This window comes from Salvelinus namaycush, chromosome 11 (assembly GCF_016432855.1).
Source record: "Salvelinus namaycush isolate Seneca chromosome 11, SaNama_1.0, whole genome shotgun sequence".
NCBI classification, from domain to species: domain Eukaryota; kingdom Metazoa; phylum Chordata; class Actinopteri; order Salmoniformes; family Salmonidae; genus Salvelinus; species Salvelinus namaycush.
In genome coordinates, this window is record NC_052317.1 from 31,011,354 (window position 1) to 31,032,509 (window position 21,156).

The following is a 21,156-nucleotide window of genomic DNA, read 5'->3' on the forward strand; positions in this document are numbered from 1 at the left end:
TATCGCAGGGGTCCATCACACCTGTGGTAATCTCTAGGAAGGGACGTTCCCTTCTCACAGAACGCTGGGAGCGTGGACACCGTTGAAGGTGTGAAGACATAATGAAACGTGAAATTGACTGAATGAATGTTACTGTGTGAATGAAATTGTCATGCTTGGATTGTTTCAAATGTTCCTAAAGAGCTATAAATGTTGATATGTTTCATTGTGCTGGATTTTTTGTTAATTTGTTTATCGGACGGCGGTCAGTTCAAAGTGGGAGCAACGCAGATGTACACTCCTATCATTGAGATGAGAGTTGTGATGATTAGATCCAAGAATGCGTGTGTTGCCTTTTGTTGTAATGTTTTGTGCCGTGCAAAGTGATGTTAATTAGACGATATGAGACACTGGGATTTGGCTGGGTTGACACTTTGCTCATGGAGTCAATGTAATTCTCCTGGCGTAGCGTTCTATTACACTATAGTGTGTTTTTATACATAACCTATAGACTTTTAGATATTTTGTGTCTTATGGCAACCGCCATCGATAAAAGACAGTACTGTGCAGCCGTCTTCATCGACCTGGCCAAATCTTCCGCATTCTTATCGGCAGACTAAATAGCCTCGGTTTCTCAAATGACGGCCTCGCCTGGTTCACCAACTACTTCTCAGATAGAGTTCAGTGTTTCAAATCGGAGAGCCTGTTGTCCGGACCTCTGGCAGTCTCTATGGGGGTGCCACAGGGTTCAATTCTCGGGCCGACTCTTTTCTCTGTATACATCAATGATGTTGCTCTTGCTGCGGGTGATTCTCTGATCCACCTCTACGCAGACGACACCATTCTGTATACATCTGGCCCTTCTTTGGACACTGTGTTAACAAACCTCCAAACGAGCTTCAATGCCATGCAACACTCCTTCCGTGGCCTCCAACTGCAAGTAAAACTAAATGTATGCTCTTCAACCGATTGCTGCCCGCACCCGCCCAACCAGCATCACTACTCTGGACGGTTCTGACTTAGCATAAGTGAACAACTACAAATACCTAGGTGTCTGGTTAGACTGTAAACTCTCCTTCCAGACACACATTAAGCATCTACAATCCAATTTTAAATCTAGAATTGGCTACCTATTTCGCAACAAAGCCTCCTTCACTCATGCTGCCAAACATACACTCGTAAAGCTGACCATCCTACCAATCCTTGACTTCAGCGATGTCATTTACAAAATAACCTTCAACACTCTACTCAGCAAATTGGATGTAGTCTATCACAGTGCCATCCGTTTTGTCACCAAAGCCCCATATACTACCCACCACTGCTCTCGTTGGCTGGCCCTCGCTACATATTCGGCGCCAAACCCACTGGCTTCAGGTCATCCAGGTCATCTATAAGTCTATGCTAGGTAAAGCCCCACCTTATCTCAGCTCACTGGTCACCATAGCAACACCCACCCGTAGCACACGCTCCAGCAGGTATATTTCACTGGTCATCCCCAAAGCCAACACCTCCTTTGGCCGCCTTTCCTTACAGTTCTCTGCTGCCAATGACTGGAACAAATTGCAAAAATCACTGAAGCTGGAGACGTATATCTCCCTCTCTAACTTTAAGCATCAGCTGTCAGAGCAGCTTACTGATAACTGTACCTGTACACAGCCCATCTGTAAATAGCACACCCAACTGCCTCATCCTCATATTGTTATTTTTTTGTTGTTGCTTTTTTGCACCCTAGTATCTCTACTTGCACATCATCCTCTGCACTTCTATCACTCCAGTATTAATGCTAAATTGTAATTATTTCGCCTCTTTATTGCATTACCTCCCTAATCTTACTACATTTGTACACACTGTACATAGACTTTTTATATTATGTTATTGACTGTACATTTGTTTATCCCATGTGTATCTCTGTGTTGTTGTTTTTGTCGCACTGCTTTGCTTTATCTTGGCCAGGTCGCAGTTATAAATGAGAACTTGTTCTCAACTGGCCTACCTGGTTAAATAAAGGTGAAATAAAACATTTATAAAAAATTGAAGACTTCTGGTATGTACTATTTGTCAATTGTATTCTTATTGTGTAACTGTAATAAATCTGATTACGTTTAAATGGATATGAACCGTAGTCCTCATACTTCAGAATAATATTCCTTTAATTATTATTTTGTGAATGGTCTAATGGTAATTATAAACCGGGTGGTTCGAGCAGTGAATGTTGATTGGCTGACAGCCGTGGTATATCAGAACGTACACCACGGGTTTGACCATTCTTTTTTTTACTGCTCTAATTACATTAGTAACCCGTTTATAATAGCAATAATGCACCTTGGGGGTTTGTGGTATATGGCCAATATACCTTGGATAAGGGCTGAAGCCAGGCACTCCGCGTTGCATCGTGCTTAAGAACAGCCCTTAGCTGTGGTATATTGGCCATATTCCACACCCCCTCATGCCTATTGCTTAATATTATAACATGATAAAACATGAAAGTGTCAGTTTGGTCAAACATCTTTCTACTCAACTAGCTGTGGCATGCACGATAGAGGATAAGTCAGAGCACATTCAGGTCTTGTTTATTTGGATCAGGTCAGCCATCTTGTTATTTGGGTAAGGTCAGCCATCTTGTTAATTTGGATAAGGTCAGCCATCTTGTTTATTTGGATCATATCAGCCATCTTGTTTGCATGATTCTCATATGAGAGGTTTACTGATGATCAGGGAGGAGATTAAGGGCTGAAGAAGAATGTATTGGAAAAATGTAGACACACACACACACACACACACACACACACACACACACACACACACACACACACACACACACACACACACACACACACACACACACACACACACACACACACACACACACACACAGACGAAAGCAAGCATGAAAGCACACAAACACACACATACACACACACAGCACATAGCCACGCACATTAATCTCTATACCTCTCTGGAGTGGTGGCCTATAGGGATTCTGGAGAAGGGACCAATTATGGATGTTACCATTTCCATACGCACCCAGACAACAGCTGGCTCACAGAGTCACCTTACACATACAAACAGACCTAGAACACACAAACACACTTAGAACACACACACAAATTATGGATTTTACCATTTCCATACGCACCCAGACAACAGCTGGCTCACAGAGTCACCTTACACATACACACAGACCTAGAACACACAAGCTCAGTGACTTTCAATGTGACACCGTCATAGGATGCCACCTTCCTGATGGACAAATCTAGGTTTGGCGGATGCCAGGAGAACACCACCTGCCAGAATGCATAGAGCCAATCGTAAAGTTTGGTGGAGGAGGCATAATGGTGTGGGGCTGTTTTTCATGGTTTGGGCCCCTTAGTTCCAGTGAAGGGAAATCTTAACGCTACAGCAATACAATGACATTCTAGAGCCCTCAAACTCAACTCTGCACTTATTTAGACCAGGGACACCAGGTTTCTGCAATTATCAGGTAGAACAGAAAACCAGCAGGCTCCAGACCTCTTAGGGTAAGAGTTGAGTACCCTTATTCTAAACGATTCTGTGCTTCCAAATTTGTGGCAACAGTTTGGGGAAGACCCTTTGCTGTTGCAGCATGACAATTCCCCTGTTCACAAAGCGAGGTCCATACAGAAATAGTTTTTTGAGATCAGTGTGGAAGAACTTGACTGGCATGCACAGAGCCCTGACCTCAACCCCATCAAACACCTTTGGGATAAATTGGAACGCCGACTGTGAGCCAAGCCTAATTGCCCAACATCAGTTGCCGACCTCACTAAGGCTCTTGTGGCTGAGTGGAAACAAATGCCCACAGCAATGTTCTGACATCTAGTGGAAAGCCTTCCCAGAAGAGTGGAGGCTGTTATAGCAGCAAAGGGGGGACCAACTCCATATTAATGCCCATGATTTTGGAATGAGATGTTCAATGAGCCGGTGTCCACATACTTTCGGTAATGTAGTGTATATATGATCTCACACACCCTCCCCTCACACCCCCTTTTAACATGCATCTCGGAGGTCAGATGAGGCAGCAGGCTACCATCTCGTACCCCAGACTGCTGCCCTTTCCCTGGGATTAGGAGCTGTCTGTGTGCCAACCTGAGGGTGAGACCAGCCTAGGAGCTGTGTGTGTGTGTGTGTGTGTGTGTGTGTGTGTGTGTGTGTGTGTGTGTGTGTGGGTGGGTTCCAAAAGTCCTCACAAGGACAGTAAAAAAAGGAAGGAAAAAGGTCAACACCCAACCCTAACCCGCAAATATAGACAATGTGCTATAAGCTACAGTCAAAGACTGCAGTTTTTTTTGACAGGGGTTGGAGGATTGTTTTTTGTTGCCTGATTTTGATATGTTTCTGCTTATAATTTCCTCCATTTTGGAAGGCATTTTTTAGTAAACATGTCTATAATTAGATACATGTAGTTTCGGTTGTGTCATTATATGTTGCCCTAGAAGACAGCTTGCCTGTCGAAACGTTGGTAAATTAAATATTTTTGCATCTGAGCTCCTAGAGCAGGGGTGTCAAACTCATTCCACGGAGGGCCTAGTGTCTGCAGGTTTTTGGTTTTTCCTTTCAATAAAGCCCTAGACAACCAGGTGTGGGGAGTTCCTAACTAATTAGTGATGTTAATTCATCAATCAAGTACAAGGGAGGAGCGAAAACCCGCAGACACTCGGCCCCCCGTGGAATGAGTTTGACACCTGTGTCCTAGAGTGTGCGGCTCTCTTTTATTTTTAAGTTTTCTACTCCGCTAGCCAGCACCTCGCCTAAATAGGTGTGCGTTTCTTTTTCTTCTAGATTGCCCTAGAAGACTAAACATAATAATGTAATATAGATCAATAGAATAAATGCTTCAATCTAGTTGACATCGATAAAGTTTCCTCGGTCATCTTTCGGGGAGCAAAGACACGTAGGGACCGGGGAGAAATTACAATAACGTAAAAACAAAGGGAAATATTTTCAGTGCAAAATGTCCAAATTACATCAGTTTGACTGGATGTAAGGGAAAAGAAAGCTGTGAAAAAGACCCAATGTGTTTTTGATAAGATTTCAGGTCGGCTTTGATGCATATTTTATGTGGTTGAAACGCTATCTGCTTATTCGATGAAGACATCCCCCCCAATCAGACACCTCGACGTCCCCGAAAGAACTTCATTGGACTCTATGTAAACTGGAAACCACATATCCTGAGGCTGCATTTATTGTAGATGGGGATTTTAACAAGGCTAATCTGAAAACAAGGCTTCCTAAATTTTATCAGCATATCGAATGCGCGACCCGGGCTGGGAAAATTCAGGATTATTGTTACTCTAACTTCCACGACGCATACAAAGCCATCCCTCGCCCTCCTTTCGGCAAATCTGACCACGACTCCATTTTGTTGCTCCCAGCCTATAGACAGAAACTAAAACAGGAAACGCCCGTGCTCAGGTCTGTTCAACGCTGGTCTGACCAATCTGATTCCACGCTTCAAGATTGCTTCGATCACGTGGACTGGGATATGTTCCGGATGGTTTCAAACAACAACATTGATGCATACGCTGATTCGGTGAGCGAGTTTATTAGCAAGTGCATCGGTGACGTTGTACCAACAGCGACTATTAAAACCTTCCCCAACCAGAAACCGTGGATTGATGGCAGCATTCGCACAAAACTGAAAGCGCAAACCACTGCTTTTAATCATGGCAAGGCGACCGGAAAAATGACCGAATACGAACAGTGTAGATATTCCCTCCGCAAGGCAATCAAACAAGCTAAGCGTCAGTATAGAGACAAAGTAGAGTCGCAATTCAACAGCTCAGACATGAGAGGAATGTGGCAGGGTCTACAGTCAATCACGGACTACAAAAATAAAAGCAGCCCCGTCGCAGACCCCGATGTCTTGCTCCCAGACAGACTAAACAACTTCTTTGCTCGCTTTGAGGACAATACAGTGCCACCGACACGGCCCGCTACCAAAACCTGCGGACTCTCCTTCACCGCAGCCAACGTGAGTAAAACATTTAAACGTGTTAACCATCGCAAGGCTGCCGGCCCAGACGGCATCCCTAGCCGCGTCCTCAGAGCATGCGCAGACCAGCTGGCTGGTGTGTTTACGGACATATTCAATCAATCCTTATCCCAGTCTGCTGTTCCCACATGCTTCAAGAGGGCCAGCATTGCTCCTGTTCCCAAGAAAGCTAAGGTAACTGAGCTAAACGACTATCGCCCCGTAGCACTCACTTCCGTCATCATGAAGCGCTTTGAGAGACTAGTCAAGGATCATATCACCTCCACCCTACCTGACACCCTAGACCCACTCCAATTTGCTTACCACCCCAATAGGTCCACAGACGACGCAATCGCAATCACACTGCACACTGTGTGATTGCTAACCCATCTGGACAAGAGGAATACCTATGTAAGAATGCTGTTCATCGACTACAGCTCAGCATTTAACACCATAGTACCCTCCAAATTCATCATTACACCATAGTACCCTCCAAACCCACCCTGTGCAACTAGGTCCTGGACTTCCTGACGGGCCGCCCCCAGGTGGTGAGGGTAGGAAACAACATCTCCACCCCGCTGATCCTCAACACTGGGGCCCCACAAGGGTGCATTCTCAGCCCTCTCCTGTACTCCCTGTTCACCCATGACTGCGTGGCCATGCACGCCTCCAACTCAATCATCAAGTTTGCAGACGGCACTACAGTGGTAGGCTTGATTACCAACAACCTACAGGGAGGAGGTGAGGTCCCTCGGAGTGTGGTGTCAGGAAAACAACCTCACACTCAACGTCAACAAAAGAAAGAGATGATCGTGGACTTCAGGAAACAGCAGAGGGTGCACCCCCTTAATAACCACACCGACGGGACAGTAGTGGAGAAGGTGGAAAGTTTTAAGTTCCTCTGCGTACACATCACGGATTAACTGAAATGGTCCACCCACACAGACAGTGTGGTGAAGAAGGCGCAACAGTGCTACTTCAACCTCAGGAGGCTGAAGAAATTTGGCTTGTCACCAAAAACACTCAAACTTTTACAGATGCACAATCGAGAGCATCCTGTCGGGCTGTATCCCCGCCTGGTACGGCAACTGCTCCACCCACAACCGCAAGGCTCTCCAGAGGGTAGTGAGGTCTGCACAACGCATCACCGGGGGCAAACTACCTGCCCTCCAGGACACCTACACCACCCGATGTCACAGGAAGACCAAAAAGATCATCAAGGACAACAACCACCCGAGCCACTGCCTGTTCACCCCGCTATCCTCCAGAAGGCGAGGTCAGTACAGGTGTATCAAAGCTGGGACCGAGAGACTGAAAAACAGCTTCTATCTCAAGGCCATCAGACTGTTAAACAGTCATCACTAACATTGAGTGGCAGCTGCCAATATACTGACTCAAATCTCTAGCCACTTTAATTATTAAAAATTTGATGTAATAAATGTATCACTAGTCACTTTAAACAATGCCACTTTATATAATGTTTACATACCCTACATTACTCATCTCATATGTATATACTGTACTCTATACCATCTACTGTATCTTGCCTATGCCGTTCGGCCATTGCTCATCCATATATTTATATGTACATATTCTTATTCATTCCTTACACTTGTGTGTATAAGATAGTTGTTGTGAAATTGTTAGATGACTTCTTAGATATTACTGCATTGTCGGAACTAGAAGCACAAGCATTTCGCTACACTCGCATTAACATCTGCTAACCATGTGTATGTGACCAATAAAATTAGATTTGATATCACCTCCACAAATGGTATCTAACTGAGCACTGCATTCTCTCAAGACGCTGGAATAAATAAATCATATTTCTACGCTCCTGGTCCCGAGTCAAAATGTAGCCAACATTTGGTGCATCATTTTACTGCAATAAATGCTTAATTCTGCAGGAGTTATTATTAAGGCTATGTGAGAGGTTATAGACCTACAGTCAGTGTCCAGATTTCAGTTTCCATTTAACACGTCAAAACAGTAGGCTACAGTTCCCTTGACGTGCCATAGTATGGGGTCAATTTCACGCCATATGTATTGAATTCTAAATAAAATAAAGTTAGAATGTAAACATTATATTTTTGAGGATGGGTGAAATAATGGATGTTGAAATCAAAAAACAAACAATTGCGGCACCGGAGTGCCAAGTCTAGGACCAAAAGGCTTCTCAACAGTTTTTATCCCCAAGCCATAAGACTCCTGAACAGGTAATCAAATGGTTACCCAGACTATCTGCATTGTGTTCCCCCCCTACCCCTCTTTTACACTGTTGCTACTCTCTGTTTGTCTTATATGCATAGTCACTTTAACTATACATTAATGTACATACTACCTCAATTGGCCCGACCAACCAGTGCTCCCGAACATTGGCTAACCGGTCTATCTGCATTGTGTCCCACCACCTGCCAACCCCTCTTTTTACGCTACTGCTACTCTCTGTTCATCATATATGCATAGTCACTTTTACGGCGCACGTGACAAATAAACTTTGATTTGATTTGGAATTGAAAGCGAAATGTATAGAATTGTAAACAAAAATAAGACATCAAAAGAAAAACCGAAAAACTTGTAAGTAAATCATTTTAAAGCGAAAGCAAAAAGATTTGAAAACGAATGCAAAAATTGTTTTTGGTTAAACATTCGAGCAACCAATCATATTGAATACTTTTTGCCTACGCTCTTGCCTGCATGTACTACCTTTTGGTTACGCTACTCGTATCTTTGCTCTCGATGTCTGTTTCTTTGCTTTCACTGCCAGTCTTTTCGATTGCGAGTTTTGGCCTGATTTTCCCGTGAAGGGCGGGGTTTAGAGGGAGGCGTAGACAATGAGTCTCCATTGGTCCGCTAGTTTTGGATTGACGGTTCGTCTTAACCCAATCAATGAACATGTTAGACAGGATTTTTTTCTATTGCCTACTTAAGTAGACGGTCTGACTTCACCTCATTTTAGGGTTTTACGGTACTTCAAAACTGTCAGTCACGGGTCAATAATGTACGGATATTAGAAGCATGTCTATCTAATAAATTTAATAACAAACCATCTAACTACTAAGGTAAACATATGAATTATAAACACCTCTGGTGATGTAGAGGTTAATCCAGGTCCTGCAGTGCCTAGCTCCACTCCCACTCCCCAGGTGTTCTCATTGTTGACTTCTGTAACCGTAAAAGCCTTGGTTTCATGCATGTTAACATTAGAAGCCTACTCCCTAAATTTGTTTTACTCACTGCTTTAGCACACTCTGCCAACCCGGATGTCTTAGCCGTGTCTGAATCCTGGCTTAGGAAAACCACCAAAAACCCTGAAATCTCCATCCCTAACTATAACATTTTCCGCCAAGATAGAACTGCCAAAGGGGGCAGTGTTGCAATCTACTGCAAAGATAGCCTGCAGAGTTCTGTCTTACTATCCAGGTCTGTACCCAAACAATTCGAGCTTCTACTTCTGAAAATGCACCTTTCCAGAAACAAGTCTCTCACTGTTGTCGCTTGCTATAGACCACCCTCTGCCCCCAGCTGTGTCCTCGACACCATATGTGAATTGATTGCCCCCCATCTATCTTCTGAGCTCGTGCGGTTAGGTGACCTAAACTGGAACATGCTTAACACCCCGGCCATCCTACAATCTAAGCTTGAAGCCCTCAATCTCACACAGATTATCAATGAACCTACCACGTACAGCCCCAAATCCGTAAACAAGGGCACCCTCATAGATATCATCCTAACTAACTCGCCCTCCAAATACACCTCTGCTGTTTTCAATCAAGATCTCAGCGATCACTGCCACATTGCCTGCATCCGTAATGGGTCTGCGATCAAATGACCACCCCTCATCACTGTCAAACGCACCCTAAAACACTTCTGCGAGCAGGCCTTTCTAATCGACCTGGCCGGGGTATCCTGGAATGACATTGACCTCATCCCGTCAGTAGAGGATGCCTGGTTATTCTTTAAAAGTGCCATCCTCACCATCTTAAATAAGCATGCCCCATTCAAAAAATGTAGAACTAGGAATAGATTTAGTCCTTGGTTCACTCCAAACCTGTCTGCCCTTGACCAGCACAAAAAGATCCTGGGGTGTTCTGCATTAGCATCGAATAGCCCCCGTGATATGCAACTTTTCAGGGAAGTTAGGAACAAATATACACAGGCAATTAGGAAAGCTAAGGCTAGCTTTTTCAAACAGAAATTTGCATCCTGTAGTACAAACTCAAAAAAGTTCTGGGACACTGTAAAGTCCATGGAGAATAAGAGCACCTCCTCCCAGCTGCCCACTGCTCTGAGGCTAGGAAACACTGTTACCACCAATAAATCCACTATAATTGAGAATTTCAATAAGCATTTCTCTACAGCTGGCCATGCTTTCCACCTGGCTACCCCTACCCCGGGAAACTTCCCTGCACCCTCCACAGCAACCCGCCCAAGCCCCCACCATTTCTCCTTCACCCAAATCCAGATAGCTGATGTTCTGAAAGAGCTGCAAAATCTGGACCCCTACAAATCAGCCGGGCTAGAAAATCTGGACACTCTTTCTAAAATTATCTGCCGAAATTGTTGCAACCCCTATTACTAGCCTGTTCAACCTCTCTTTCGTATCGTCTGAGATTCCCAAAGATTGGAAAGCTGCCGCGGTCATCCCCCTCTTCAAACGGGGTGACACTCTAGACCCAAACTGCTACAGACCTATATCTATCCTACCCTGTTTTTCTAAGGTCTTCGAAAGCCAAGTTAACAAACAGATTACCGACCATTTCGAATCCCACCGTACCTTCTCCTCTATGCAATCTGGTTTCCGAGCTGGTCATGGGTGCACCTCAGCCACGCTCAAGGTCCTAAATGACATCATAACCGCCATCGATAAGAGACATTTTTGTGCAGCAGTATTCATCGACCTGGCCAAGGCTTTCGACCCTGTCAATCACCACATTCTTATTGGCAGACTCGACAGCCTCGGTTTCTCAAATGATTGCCTCGTCTGGTTCACCAACTACTTCTCAGACAGAGTTCAGTGTGTCAAATCGGAGGGCCTGTTGTCCTGACCTCTGGCAGTCTCTATGGGGGTGCCACAGGGTTCAATTATCGGGCCGACTCTTTTCTCTGTATACATCAATGATGTTGCTCTTGCTGCGGGTGATTCTCTGATCCACCTCTACGCAGACGACACCATTCTGTATACATCTGGCCCTTCTTTGGACACTGTGTTAACTAACCTCCAGACGAGCAATGCCATACAACTCTCCTTCCGTGGCCTCCAACTGCTCTTCAATACAAGTAAAACTAAATGCATGCTTTTCAATCAATCACTGCCCGCACCTGCTCGCCCGTCCAGCATCACTACTCTGGACGGCTCTGACTTAGAATACGTGGACAACTACAAATACCTAGGTGTCTGGTTAGACTGTAAACTCTCCTTCCAGACTCACATTAAGCATCTCAAATCCAAAATGAAATCTCGAATCGGCTTCCTATATCGCAACAAAGCATCCTTCACTCATGCTGCCAAACATACACTCGTAAAACTGACCATCCTACCGATCCTCGACTTCGGCGATGTTATCTGTAAAATAGCCTCCAACACTCTACTCAACAAATAGGATGCAGTCTATCACAGTGCCATCCGTTTTGTCACCAAAGCCCCATACACTACCCACCACTGCAACCCGTACGCTCTTGTTGATTGGCCCTTGCTTCATACTTGTTGCCAAACCCACTGGCTACAGGTTATCTACAAGTCTCTGCTAGGTAAAGCCCCGCCTTATCTCAGCTCACTGGTCACCATAGCAGCACCCACTCGTAGCACGCGCTCCAGCAGGTATATCTCACTGGTCACCCCCAAAGCCAATTCCTCCTTTGGCTGGCTTTCCTCCCAGTTCTCTGCTGCCAATGACTGGAACGAACTGAAAAAAATCACTGAAGCTGGAGACTCATATCTCCCTCACTAGCTTTAAGCATCAGCTGTCAGAGCAGCTCACAGATCACTGCACCTGTACATAGCCCATCTGTTAACAGCCCATCTATCTACCTCATACCCATACTGAATTTATTTATTTATCTTGCTCCTTTGTACCCCATTATCTCAACTTGCATATTCATCTTCTGCACATCTACCATTCCAGTGTTTAATTGCTATATTGTAATTACTTCGCCACCACGGCCTATTTATTGCCTTAACTACCTTTTCTTACCTCAAGTAAGTGTCCAAAGAAGGGCCAGAAGTATACAGAATGGTGTCGTCTGCGTAGAGGTGGATCAGAGATGCCATATGGCCTAATATAATGAAAGAAAAACCTCAATGTAGCCTGTAGATATAAATTGCACAATAATGATACATTTATGGATTTTTTTAAGGGATTGTTATGTCTTTTGTCTTTTTGTTTTGTGCGTGTCTGTGCCTATGTCTCTTCACAGTACCACTGTTCCATAAGGTGTATTTTTATCTGTTTTTTAAAACCTGATTCTACTGCTTGCATCAGTTACTTGATGTGGAATAGAGTTCCATGTAGTCATGGCTCTATGTAGTACTGTGTGCCTCCCATAGTCTGTTCTGGACTTGGGGACTGTGAAGAGACCTCTGGTGGCATGTCTAGTTTAAACAGACAGCTCGGTGCATTCAACATGTCAATTCTTCTCAAAAATACCAGTAGTGATAAAGTAAATCTTTCCTCTACTTTGAGCCAGGAGAGATTGACATGCATTTTATTAATGTTATCTCTCTTTGTACATTTAAGGGCTAGCCGTGCTGTACAATCAATAGAGCAATGAATAGAGCGTAACCCAGTTGTCATACGAGCGCTACATTCTACCCATAGACACCAGACAGAACACACAACCACACCAGAGGAACCCCAGCAGAGTAGATAGTGTCTAAAATACCCATTATATGGCTCCCTGTAGCAAAATCATGGCTAGAAGATATCATGCTTTTGTCAAATGAATGTCCTTTTTTTGTGCATTTTAGCTAACCCTGACCCTTTTCCAAACCTTAACCAAATACTCCTAACCTGCTACGTTAATTATCCTAACCTGCTGCATAAGTTCTCCTAACCTGCTATGAAAAGTTAAATCTGACGTTAATTTGACAAAATCTGTATCCCTTCTAGCCATGAACCTGTAGCAGGGACCACTGTAGGACAATGACATCATAGAGAAAGAACGCGTACCTTCTCCTCAGAGGGACACACACAGAACATTGTATCAGCTCATCTCAGCCTCCCTTCACCTAGAGTTGGGCTCAATTCCATTTAAATTCCTCAGTCAGTTGAATTGATTCTTATACAATAACACTACTATTACTACTAGAAAGTACCCTCTGTACCCTCTGACACACACACACACACGCACACAGCCACTCACCGTGCGGTAGACATTATCACTGGTGTCCTCGTACTTCTGCAGGATCCTCTCCTCCAGGAAGTAGATGCGGAGCTTGAGGCTGAAGTTCTCCTTCTTCAGGTCATTGAGGTGCTGCGACAGAGTACGGTAACCGTTAGACATGTCACTTTAAAACCAACGGCAACCCGCAGACATGTCCCTTATACGTCAGAAAATACGGTAACCATTTGACATGGTCGTGTTATTGGGAAAATACGGTGACCACTAAAAAATAATGTAGCCGTTTGACATGTCCGTGATATAGATCAGAAAGCCCGGTAACCTTTAGACATGCTATGTCCTCTTCCCGGTGGACATAATATATCGGTCCTCTGTGTCACAACGCAAAAACAACTAAAAGATCAAAACAATAAAAGTGACTTCCTAAGCTCTAGGAAGCCATGGAGAATCTACACACACACTAACACTAAAACACCCACACACACAGGAGTGTGTTGGGCCGTTTAGCGGTGCAGAGGGCTACTCTGCGGCCCGGGTGGTCAGAGCTGTGGCCATCCTGGCTCCATGGTGTGTTCTGGAGCCAAGGAGGCTGAACACAGGAGCTTATTTTACTGAAACAAACATGCCTGGAATCTCAGACAGCATGGAGAGGGGGGGGGAGAAGCTCCATTGGTAAGCACGCACTTGACATGTAAGGAGATCCAGTGGAGGCTGCTGAGGGGAGGACGACTAATAATAATGAATGGAAGAATGGAAACCATGTTTTTGATGTATTTGATACCATTCCACCGATTCCGCTCCAGCCATTACCACGAGCCCCATTAAATTACCACGAGCCCCATTAAGTTACCACGAGCCCCATTGAATTACCACGAGCCCCATTAAATTACCACGAGCCCCATTAAATTACCACGAGCCCCATTAAGTTACCACGAGCCCCATTAAATTACCACGAGCCCCATTAAATTACCACGAGCCCCATTAAATTACCACGAGCCCCATTAAGTCGCCACCGATGGGGGGGGGGGGGGGGGGGGGGGGGGGGGGCATAATATGACATTTGAAATGTTTTTATTCTTTTGGAACTTCTGTGACTGCAATGTTGACCTTTTATTGTTTATTTCACTTTTCTTTATTATCTACTTCACTTGATTTGGCAATGTTTAAATATGTTTCCCATGACAATAAAGCCCTTGCATTGAATTGAAAGAGGTAAATAGAAAGAGGTGCTAGGGTTGGGGAGGTCTGAATGGTCGTACATATCCTCTCTCTGTCCCCTCTCTTTACTCTGTGTTAAAAGCACATGTGAACGACCAGCTGAAACTCTGAACTCTGACAACATACAGTAGGTCCTTATTCTGTAATGTGTCAGCCAACACAAACATAATACAGTACCTTCCTGTTTGTCGGTGCACATGTACTTTGTATATAAGGGCTGCATCCTAAATTAAAATCTATTCAAATGTGCCTTTTGCTCAGATCTGCAATTGAGATCAAAGTACAGTATGATACGCAATGGTCTGAGTTACCTAAAGATTTCCATTCGATGAATGGGCGTAATGAATCATCTGAGAGATAGAGACAGAGACTGTAATAGGAGACATGGCTCTGTGCCAGTAGGGCTATTTATAGGGGGCCAATCTCACAGTGACTGTCCCTCCGAGGCAGAAAATGGGGGTAGAGAGGGGAGAGAACAGGTATGTTATAGGGATGTACTGTGTATGCCCTGAAAACCACCCCTAAGTGGTTAACCACGGCAGGTAGCCTAGCGATTAGAGTGCTAAGCCAATAACTGAAAGGCTGCTGGTTCGAATACCCAAGGTGAAAAATCTCTTGATGTGTCCTTGAGCAAGACACTTAATCCTAATTTGCTCCAGGGGTGCCGTACTACTACGGCTGAGCCTGTAAAACAAGGGCATCAAACTCATTCAATGGAGGGCCTAGTGTCTGCAGGTTCTTGGTTTTTCCTTTCAATTAAGGTTCTTGGTCAGGTTCTTGGTCACCTCACTGACTAAGGCCCTTCTCCCCCGATTGCTCAGTTTGGCCGTGCTGCCAGCTCTAGGAAGAGTCTTGGTGTACGGACAATTCCATCGATCTCATGGCTTGGTTTTTGCTCTGACAACTGTGGGATCTTATATAGACAGGTGTGTGCCTTTCCACATCATGTCCAATCAATTGAATTTACCACAGGTGGACTCCAATCGAGTTGTAGAAACATCTCAAGGATGATCAATGGAAACAGAATGCAGAGTCTTATAGAAAAGGGTCTGAAAACTTATGTACATGTTTTTATTTTTAATACATTGGTAAAAAGTTCTGAAAACCTGTTTTCGCTTTGTCATTATGGGGTATTGTGTGTAGATTGAGTAGAGAAAAAATGTATTAACAAAATGTGGAAAAAGTTAAGGGATCTGAATACTTTCCGAATACACTGTACATCTGTTCTGTGTGGACATACACCTGTAATAACATTACGAACCTTGTCACATACTAACACCGTCTCAATATAATGCAATTGAGTTTGTGTGGTGTGGGGGGGGGGGGGGGGGGGGTCAATGACATTGCACGTATTTTGGGGGTATGCCTATACAGATTGGCTAGTTGGATGTTTTAAGGATTTTTTTGTTGCTACAGACTGACTCCCAGACAAACTGACTGGGAAGCTATGACATCATCATTAGTGGACCTTGTCCCTCCGCAGATTCAGTGACTGTGTCCATTAATATCTAGAGTTACAAAACACTCCTAAATAATTCACCACAGAGACACGGGCCAGGCACCAAGCTTATTTAACCGCTACGTAGCACCAGGATGACATCATCACGGCTGCGCGTTTAAAAACAACAACACACGTGGCGGGTGGCACAACAGCCACCAGGGCATGCCCTCACCCTCACACACAATCACTTCCTCTCACACTTCCTCTGATAAGAAAAGGTGTGTGAGTATGTGTGTGTGTGTGTGTGTGTGTGTGTGTGTGTGTGTGTGTGTGTGTGTGTGTGTGTGTGTGTGTGTGTGTGTGTGTGTGTGTGTGTGTGTGTGTGTGTGTGTGTGTGTGTGTGTGTGTGTGCAAGCATACTTACGTGTACTCTGCGTGCTTGTGTATGTACTGTATGTATGTGTGGAGGTGTAACTTCTTGGAGAAGCTAGCGCCGGGCGCCAATGAAAGAGAGGGTTGCTTTGGGTCGCGTCCCTCTTTCAGAGTGGAACCTCTGCTTTGGTGAGAAGCTGGCTACACATCCCATTTTACCAGAACTGCAAAGCCACCGAAACAGAAAGGAGGAACATCTACATTTAATAAGCTTAATGGCTTGTGAATGACTCCCATTAGTAAGCTATTCTGATCTGGAATGTGTTTGAACCGTGGAATGTTTATAAAGTGTTCTTGAGGGTGCTGAGAATGATTAGAGAATGAGAGAGTTGGGGAGGAAGAGAGGAGGAGAGGAGGAGAGGAGGAGAGTTGGGGAGGAAGAGAGGAGGAGAGGAGGAGAGGAAGAGAGGAGGAGAGGAGGATTGATGTGTGAATAAAGTGAGTGACAGTGGTGGGGTTTGGAATAGGAGGTGAAGCTAAAGAGATGGAGAATGGAAAGAAAGAAAGAAGTATGTCATATCACATGGTGTGGGGTCAAACAAAAAGGTTTATTTTTGAAATATACATTATATATGTATATGTGTGTGTGTGTGTGTTTGGCATGAATTCAGGGCCCAGATATCGTCCACTTTGTGACTTTGAGAGAGATTATAAGACTGTTTCCCTGGAACAGGTGCTTTAGACAGGAATCTACAAAACAAAGACTTTCCAATATTCCACAAGCCACATCCACATGATCTGAATGCACAACCTGATCATTAGGATTCAGAGTTTTCTCTGGTCACTAGGGCTAAGAGTTGTTCCTGGTCACTAGGGTTCAGAGTTGTTCCTGGTCACTAGGGCTCAGAGTTGTTCCTGGTCACTAGGGCTCAGAGTTGTTCCTGGTCACTAGGGCTCAGAGTTGTTCCTGGTCACTAGGGCTCAGAGTTGTTCCTGGTCACATGGTTAGGCAGTGTGCAGGGTCTTCTTAGTTATAGGTCAGGGGAATTCAACTCTTACCCTACGAGATCTGTTCTACCTGATAATGAATTACACCCACCTGGTGTCTCAGGTCTAAATCGGTCCCCGATTAGAGGGGAACAATGAAAACAAGCAGTGAAACTGTCTTCCAGGTCTAGAGTTGATTTAGAGGTTTATAGGTTTTATCAAGATTTCTGTTGTACAGAATGTTATTTTAGTAGACTGAATTATAATTTACTGTAACATCCAGACTGAATCATTTACTGTAACATCCAGACTGAATCATTTACTGTAACATCCAGACTGAATCATTTACTGTAACATCCAGACTGAATCCTTTACTGTAACATCCAGACTGAATCATTTACTGTAACATCCAGACTGAATCCTTTACTGTAACATCCAGACTGAATCATTTACTGTAACATCCAGACTGAATCATTTACTGTAACATCCAGACTGAATCATTTACTGTAACATCCAGACTGAATCATTTACTGTAACATCCAGACTGAATCATTTACTGTAACATCCAGACTGAATCATTTACTGTAACATCCAGGCTGAATCATTTGCTGTAACATCCAGGCTGAATCATTTACTGTAACATCCAGACTGAATCATGTACTGTAACATCCAGACTGAATCATTTACTGTAACATCCAGACTGAATCATTTACTGTAACATCCAGGCTGAATCATTTGCTGTAACATCCAGGCTGAATCATTTACTGTAACATCCAGACTGAATCATCCCTCACAGACTGGTCTTCAGTCTGCTTCATTACAGTACATTATGGACCCACAAGATGGAGACAATGAGTTAATATAATGAGGCTACAAAGTTTGGATCATTAAATCAGAGAGGAGAGCTCACCTGTTCAAACTCTCTCAGGGTGTGAGGTTGGAGAGAAGGTGAGTTTTCAGTTTCATCACTACATACATCTGAAGGGAGAGAACATACAAATCTTTTAAACATTTTTTATTTCATGGTAATTACGGTAATAATTACATAGAGACGTAAAGTGTTATTACAGTGCAGTGTGATGGCCCCGAATGAATTCTGAACCGTCTCAGAATGTCAATTAAATTAAAATAAATTACATTCAAGGGCTTTATTTGCATGGGAAACATATGTTAACATTGCCAAAGCAAGTGAAGTAGATAATAAACAAAAGTGAAATTTACAATAAAAATTAAGAGTAAACATTACACTAACAGAAGTTCCAAAATAATAAAGACATTTGAAATGTCATATTATGTTTCCTCCCAACACTGCCCTGCCCTTATATTCCATTATATATTCCATGAAGTAGCAGGGTGAGCAATTTGGTGACGTTGGTGCGAGTGAGGAAGTTTCAAACCCTCAGATATAAAGCTCCATGTGCTTTGTTTTGTTATATGAAGTGTGCATCACTTACTCACTACTTTACCCTGCAATGGGGTCAAACTTTTTGGACAATCAGAAACCAGGAAGTCTAAGCTTTTGGACTATCAGGAAGTCCAAATAAAATGGCCTTACCTGTCATGTGACCTGTGCTCCTGGCTGAGGACTCCTCTTTCAAAGCACGGTCCCTAAAACCCAAAGAGGGACACGGTGAGTATGTACACACACACACACACACACACACACACACACACACACACACACACACACACACACACACACACACACACACACACACACACACACACACACACACACACACACACACACACACACAGAGAAAGATATTTGAGTCTCTCTGTGGTCAATATTGCCTTACAGATATAGTGGGACTATTTTGGGCATCACACTGTACCTGATGCATTCTCAAACGGAACATAGGAATAGCCACAGGCACAAAAGGCCCCTGTTTATTTTAGCAGTACCCCATTTACACCTCTATGGGAGAGGGGGAGATATTCAAGGTGAGGAAGGGTAAAGGAAGATAGAGGTCAGGGTGGCAGCCACATGGTAGAGAACATAGACATTATGCCATGGGGTGGAGAGAAGTTTAGCAATTTTATAACACATTTCATGCAATTCTACCAATTTTGCAAAGACTTATGCCATGTTAATGATATCTGAGTTTAATCCAATCATGAGATTTCACAACTCTCTGCTACATCCAGCTACTCCCCCAAAACTAACATCACACAGCTGCTGCTTTTCAGTGTTACCCCCCCCCCCCTCCCTTTATTTAACCTGTATTTAACTAGGCAAGTCAGTTATGAACAAATTCTTATTTACAATGACTGCCTACCCCGGCCAAACCCAGACGACGCTGGGCCAATTGTGCGCCTCCCTATGGCACTCCCAATCACAGCCAGTTGTGAAACAGCCTGGAATCGAACCAGGGTCTGTAGTGACACCTCTAGCACTGAGATGCAGTGCCTTAGACCGCTTCGCCACTCGGGAGCAGATAATTATAACATTGCACAAAAAAAAGTTTGACAGGCCCATCTGCCATTGGCCCAGCCCATTGGACCAGCCCATCTGCCATTTGCCCAAAATGCCAGATGGCCAGACCGCCCCTGCATACACACACACACACACACACACACACACACACACACACACACACACACACACACACACACACACACACACACACACACACACACACACACACACACACACACACACACACACACACAAACCCAGTGGGTGGTGATATCAGTGGCTGTAAACCTCAATAAAGATAAGAGTGTGAACTAATTAAAGACAAAAGACACACGCGCACACACACAAACACACACAGAACCCCCACTGGGTTTCTGATAAAGCTGCTAACTTCTAAATGAGGGATAGCCTTCCTTATCACCTAAAGCCAAGAGGGACTCACCCTCACAGAGGAAAGGAAAATCAGCTTTGTAGCAGTACACTAGTATTTCTGCTATTAATACCGTAACATTGCATTGTTGACTTACCTAACAGGCAGTACAATAACAAGTTGACTAAAGTAGAAATAACTGCCACACATGCCACAGTTCTACGATTACATAGGCCTCCATCAGTTGCTGGTTCAGAACATCACCTTGTTGTGTTTGGACAGCTGAGCTGCTGATTACAGACTGGTGAGATGAAAGTCCACTGGCCCTACTGGTGGGACATAAACAAAACAGTCTGGCCCCTTTCAGACCCAGGGCCAGCCCTAGCATTTTGTTTTGGGGCCCCCCCACCTTGAGGGTAAATTATTTTAGTTGATGGTGGAGGGAAATGTTTTTGTTTTAAAGTGAAATTCCTGAAATTCTACACATTTTACCATGGGGAGTAGAGAACATACACATTATGACATGGGGAGTAGAGAACATACACATTATGACATGGGGAGTAGAGAACATACACATTATGCCATGGGGAGTAGAGAAGTTTAGCAACTTTATAACACATTTCATGCAATTCTACTACTTTTGCCATCGGGCAGAGACATTTTTTGCAGTTTTACAGCTAATTCCCTGCAAGTCTACCAATTTTGCAAAGACTTATGCCATGTTAATGATATCTGAGTGAGAGTGACTACCTAAATCAACGAGGGCCCCCTGGAGGTCATGGTCCCTGGGCACATGCCCTTCGTGCCCGGTCGGTATTTGTCCATGATTAATACAAGTTTAGATAGCTGGCTAAACTAACTTACAAATCTAAAAATGTTTAGTTGATATGGCTAATCAGTGACTGACATAACAAGAGAAAAACCACCCATGCACAACCAAATTTCGAAATTGAACCTTGTATATTCTACTATTAGGAGGGGGGCCCTAAGCGACTACGTATGTCGCTTATGCTTGGTGCCGGCCCTGCTTAGACCCA

At 44.0% G+C, this 21,156-nt stretch overlaps 1 protein-coding gene across 1 annotated transcript in view; it reads right to left on the minus strand.

The window, feature by feature from the left end:
* LOC120055341 (myomegalin-like) overlaps positions 1-18,926 on the minus strand; it is a 109,796-nt gene extending 90,870 nt beyond the window's left edge. Inside the window, exons 1-3 of the mRNA XM_039003213.1 lie at positions 18,886-18,926; positions 18,241-18,308; positions 13,334-13,444 (exon numbers count right to left, since the gene is read on the minus strand). Coding sequence (XP_038859141.1) covers positions 13,334-13,444; positions 18,241-18,308; positions 18,886-18,892 — 186 coding nt within the window. The 5' untranslated portion in view covers positions 18,893-18,926. The remainder of the gene's footprint in view (positions 1-13,333; positions 13,445-18,240; positions 18,309-18,885) is intronic.
* Between the last annotated feature and the right edge of the window lie 2,230 nt (positions 18,927-21,156).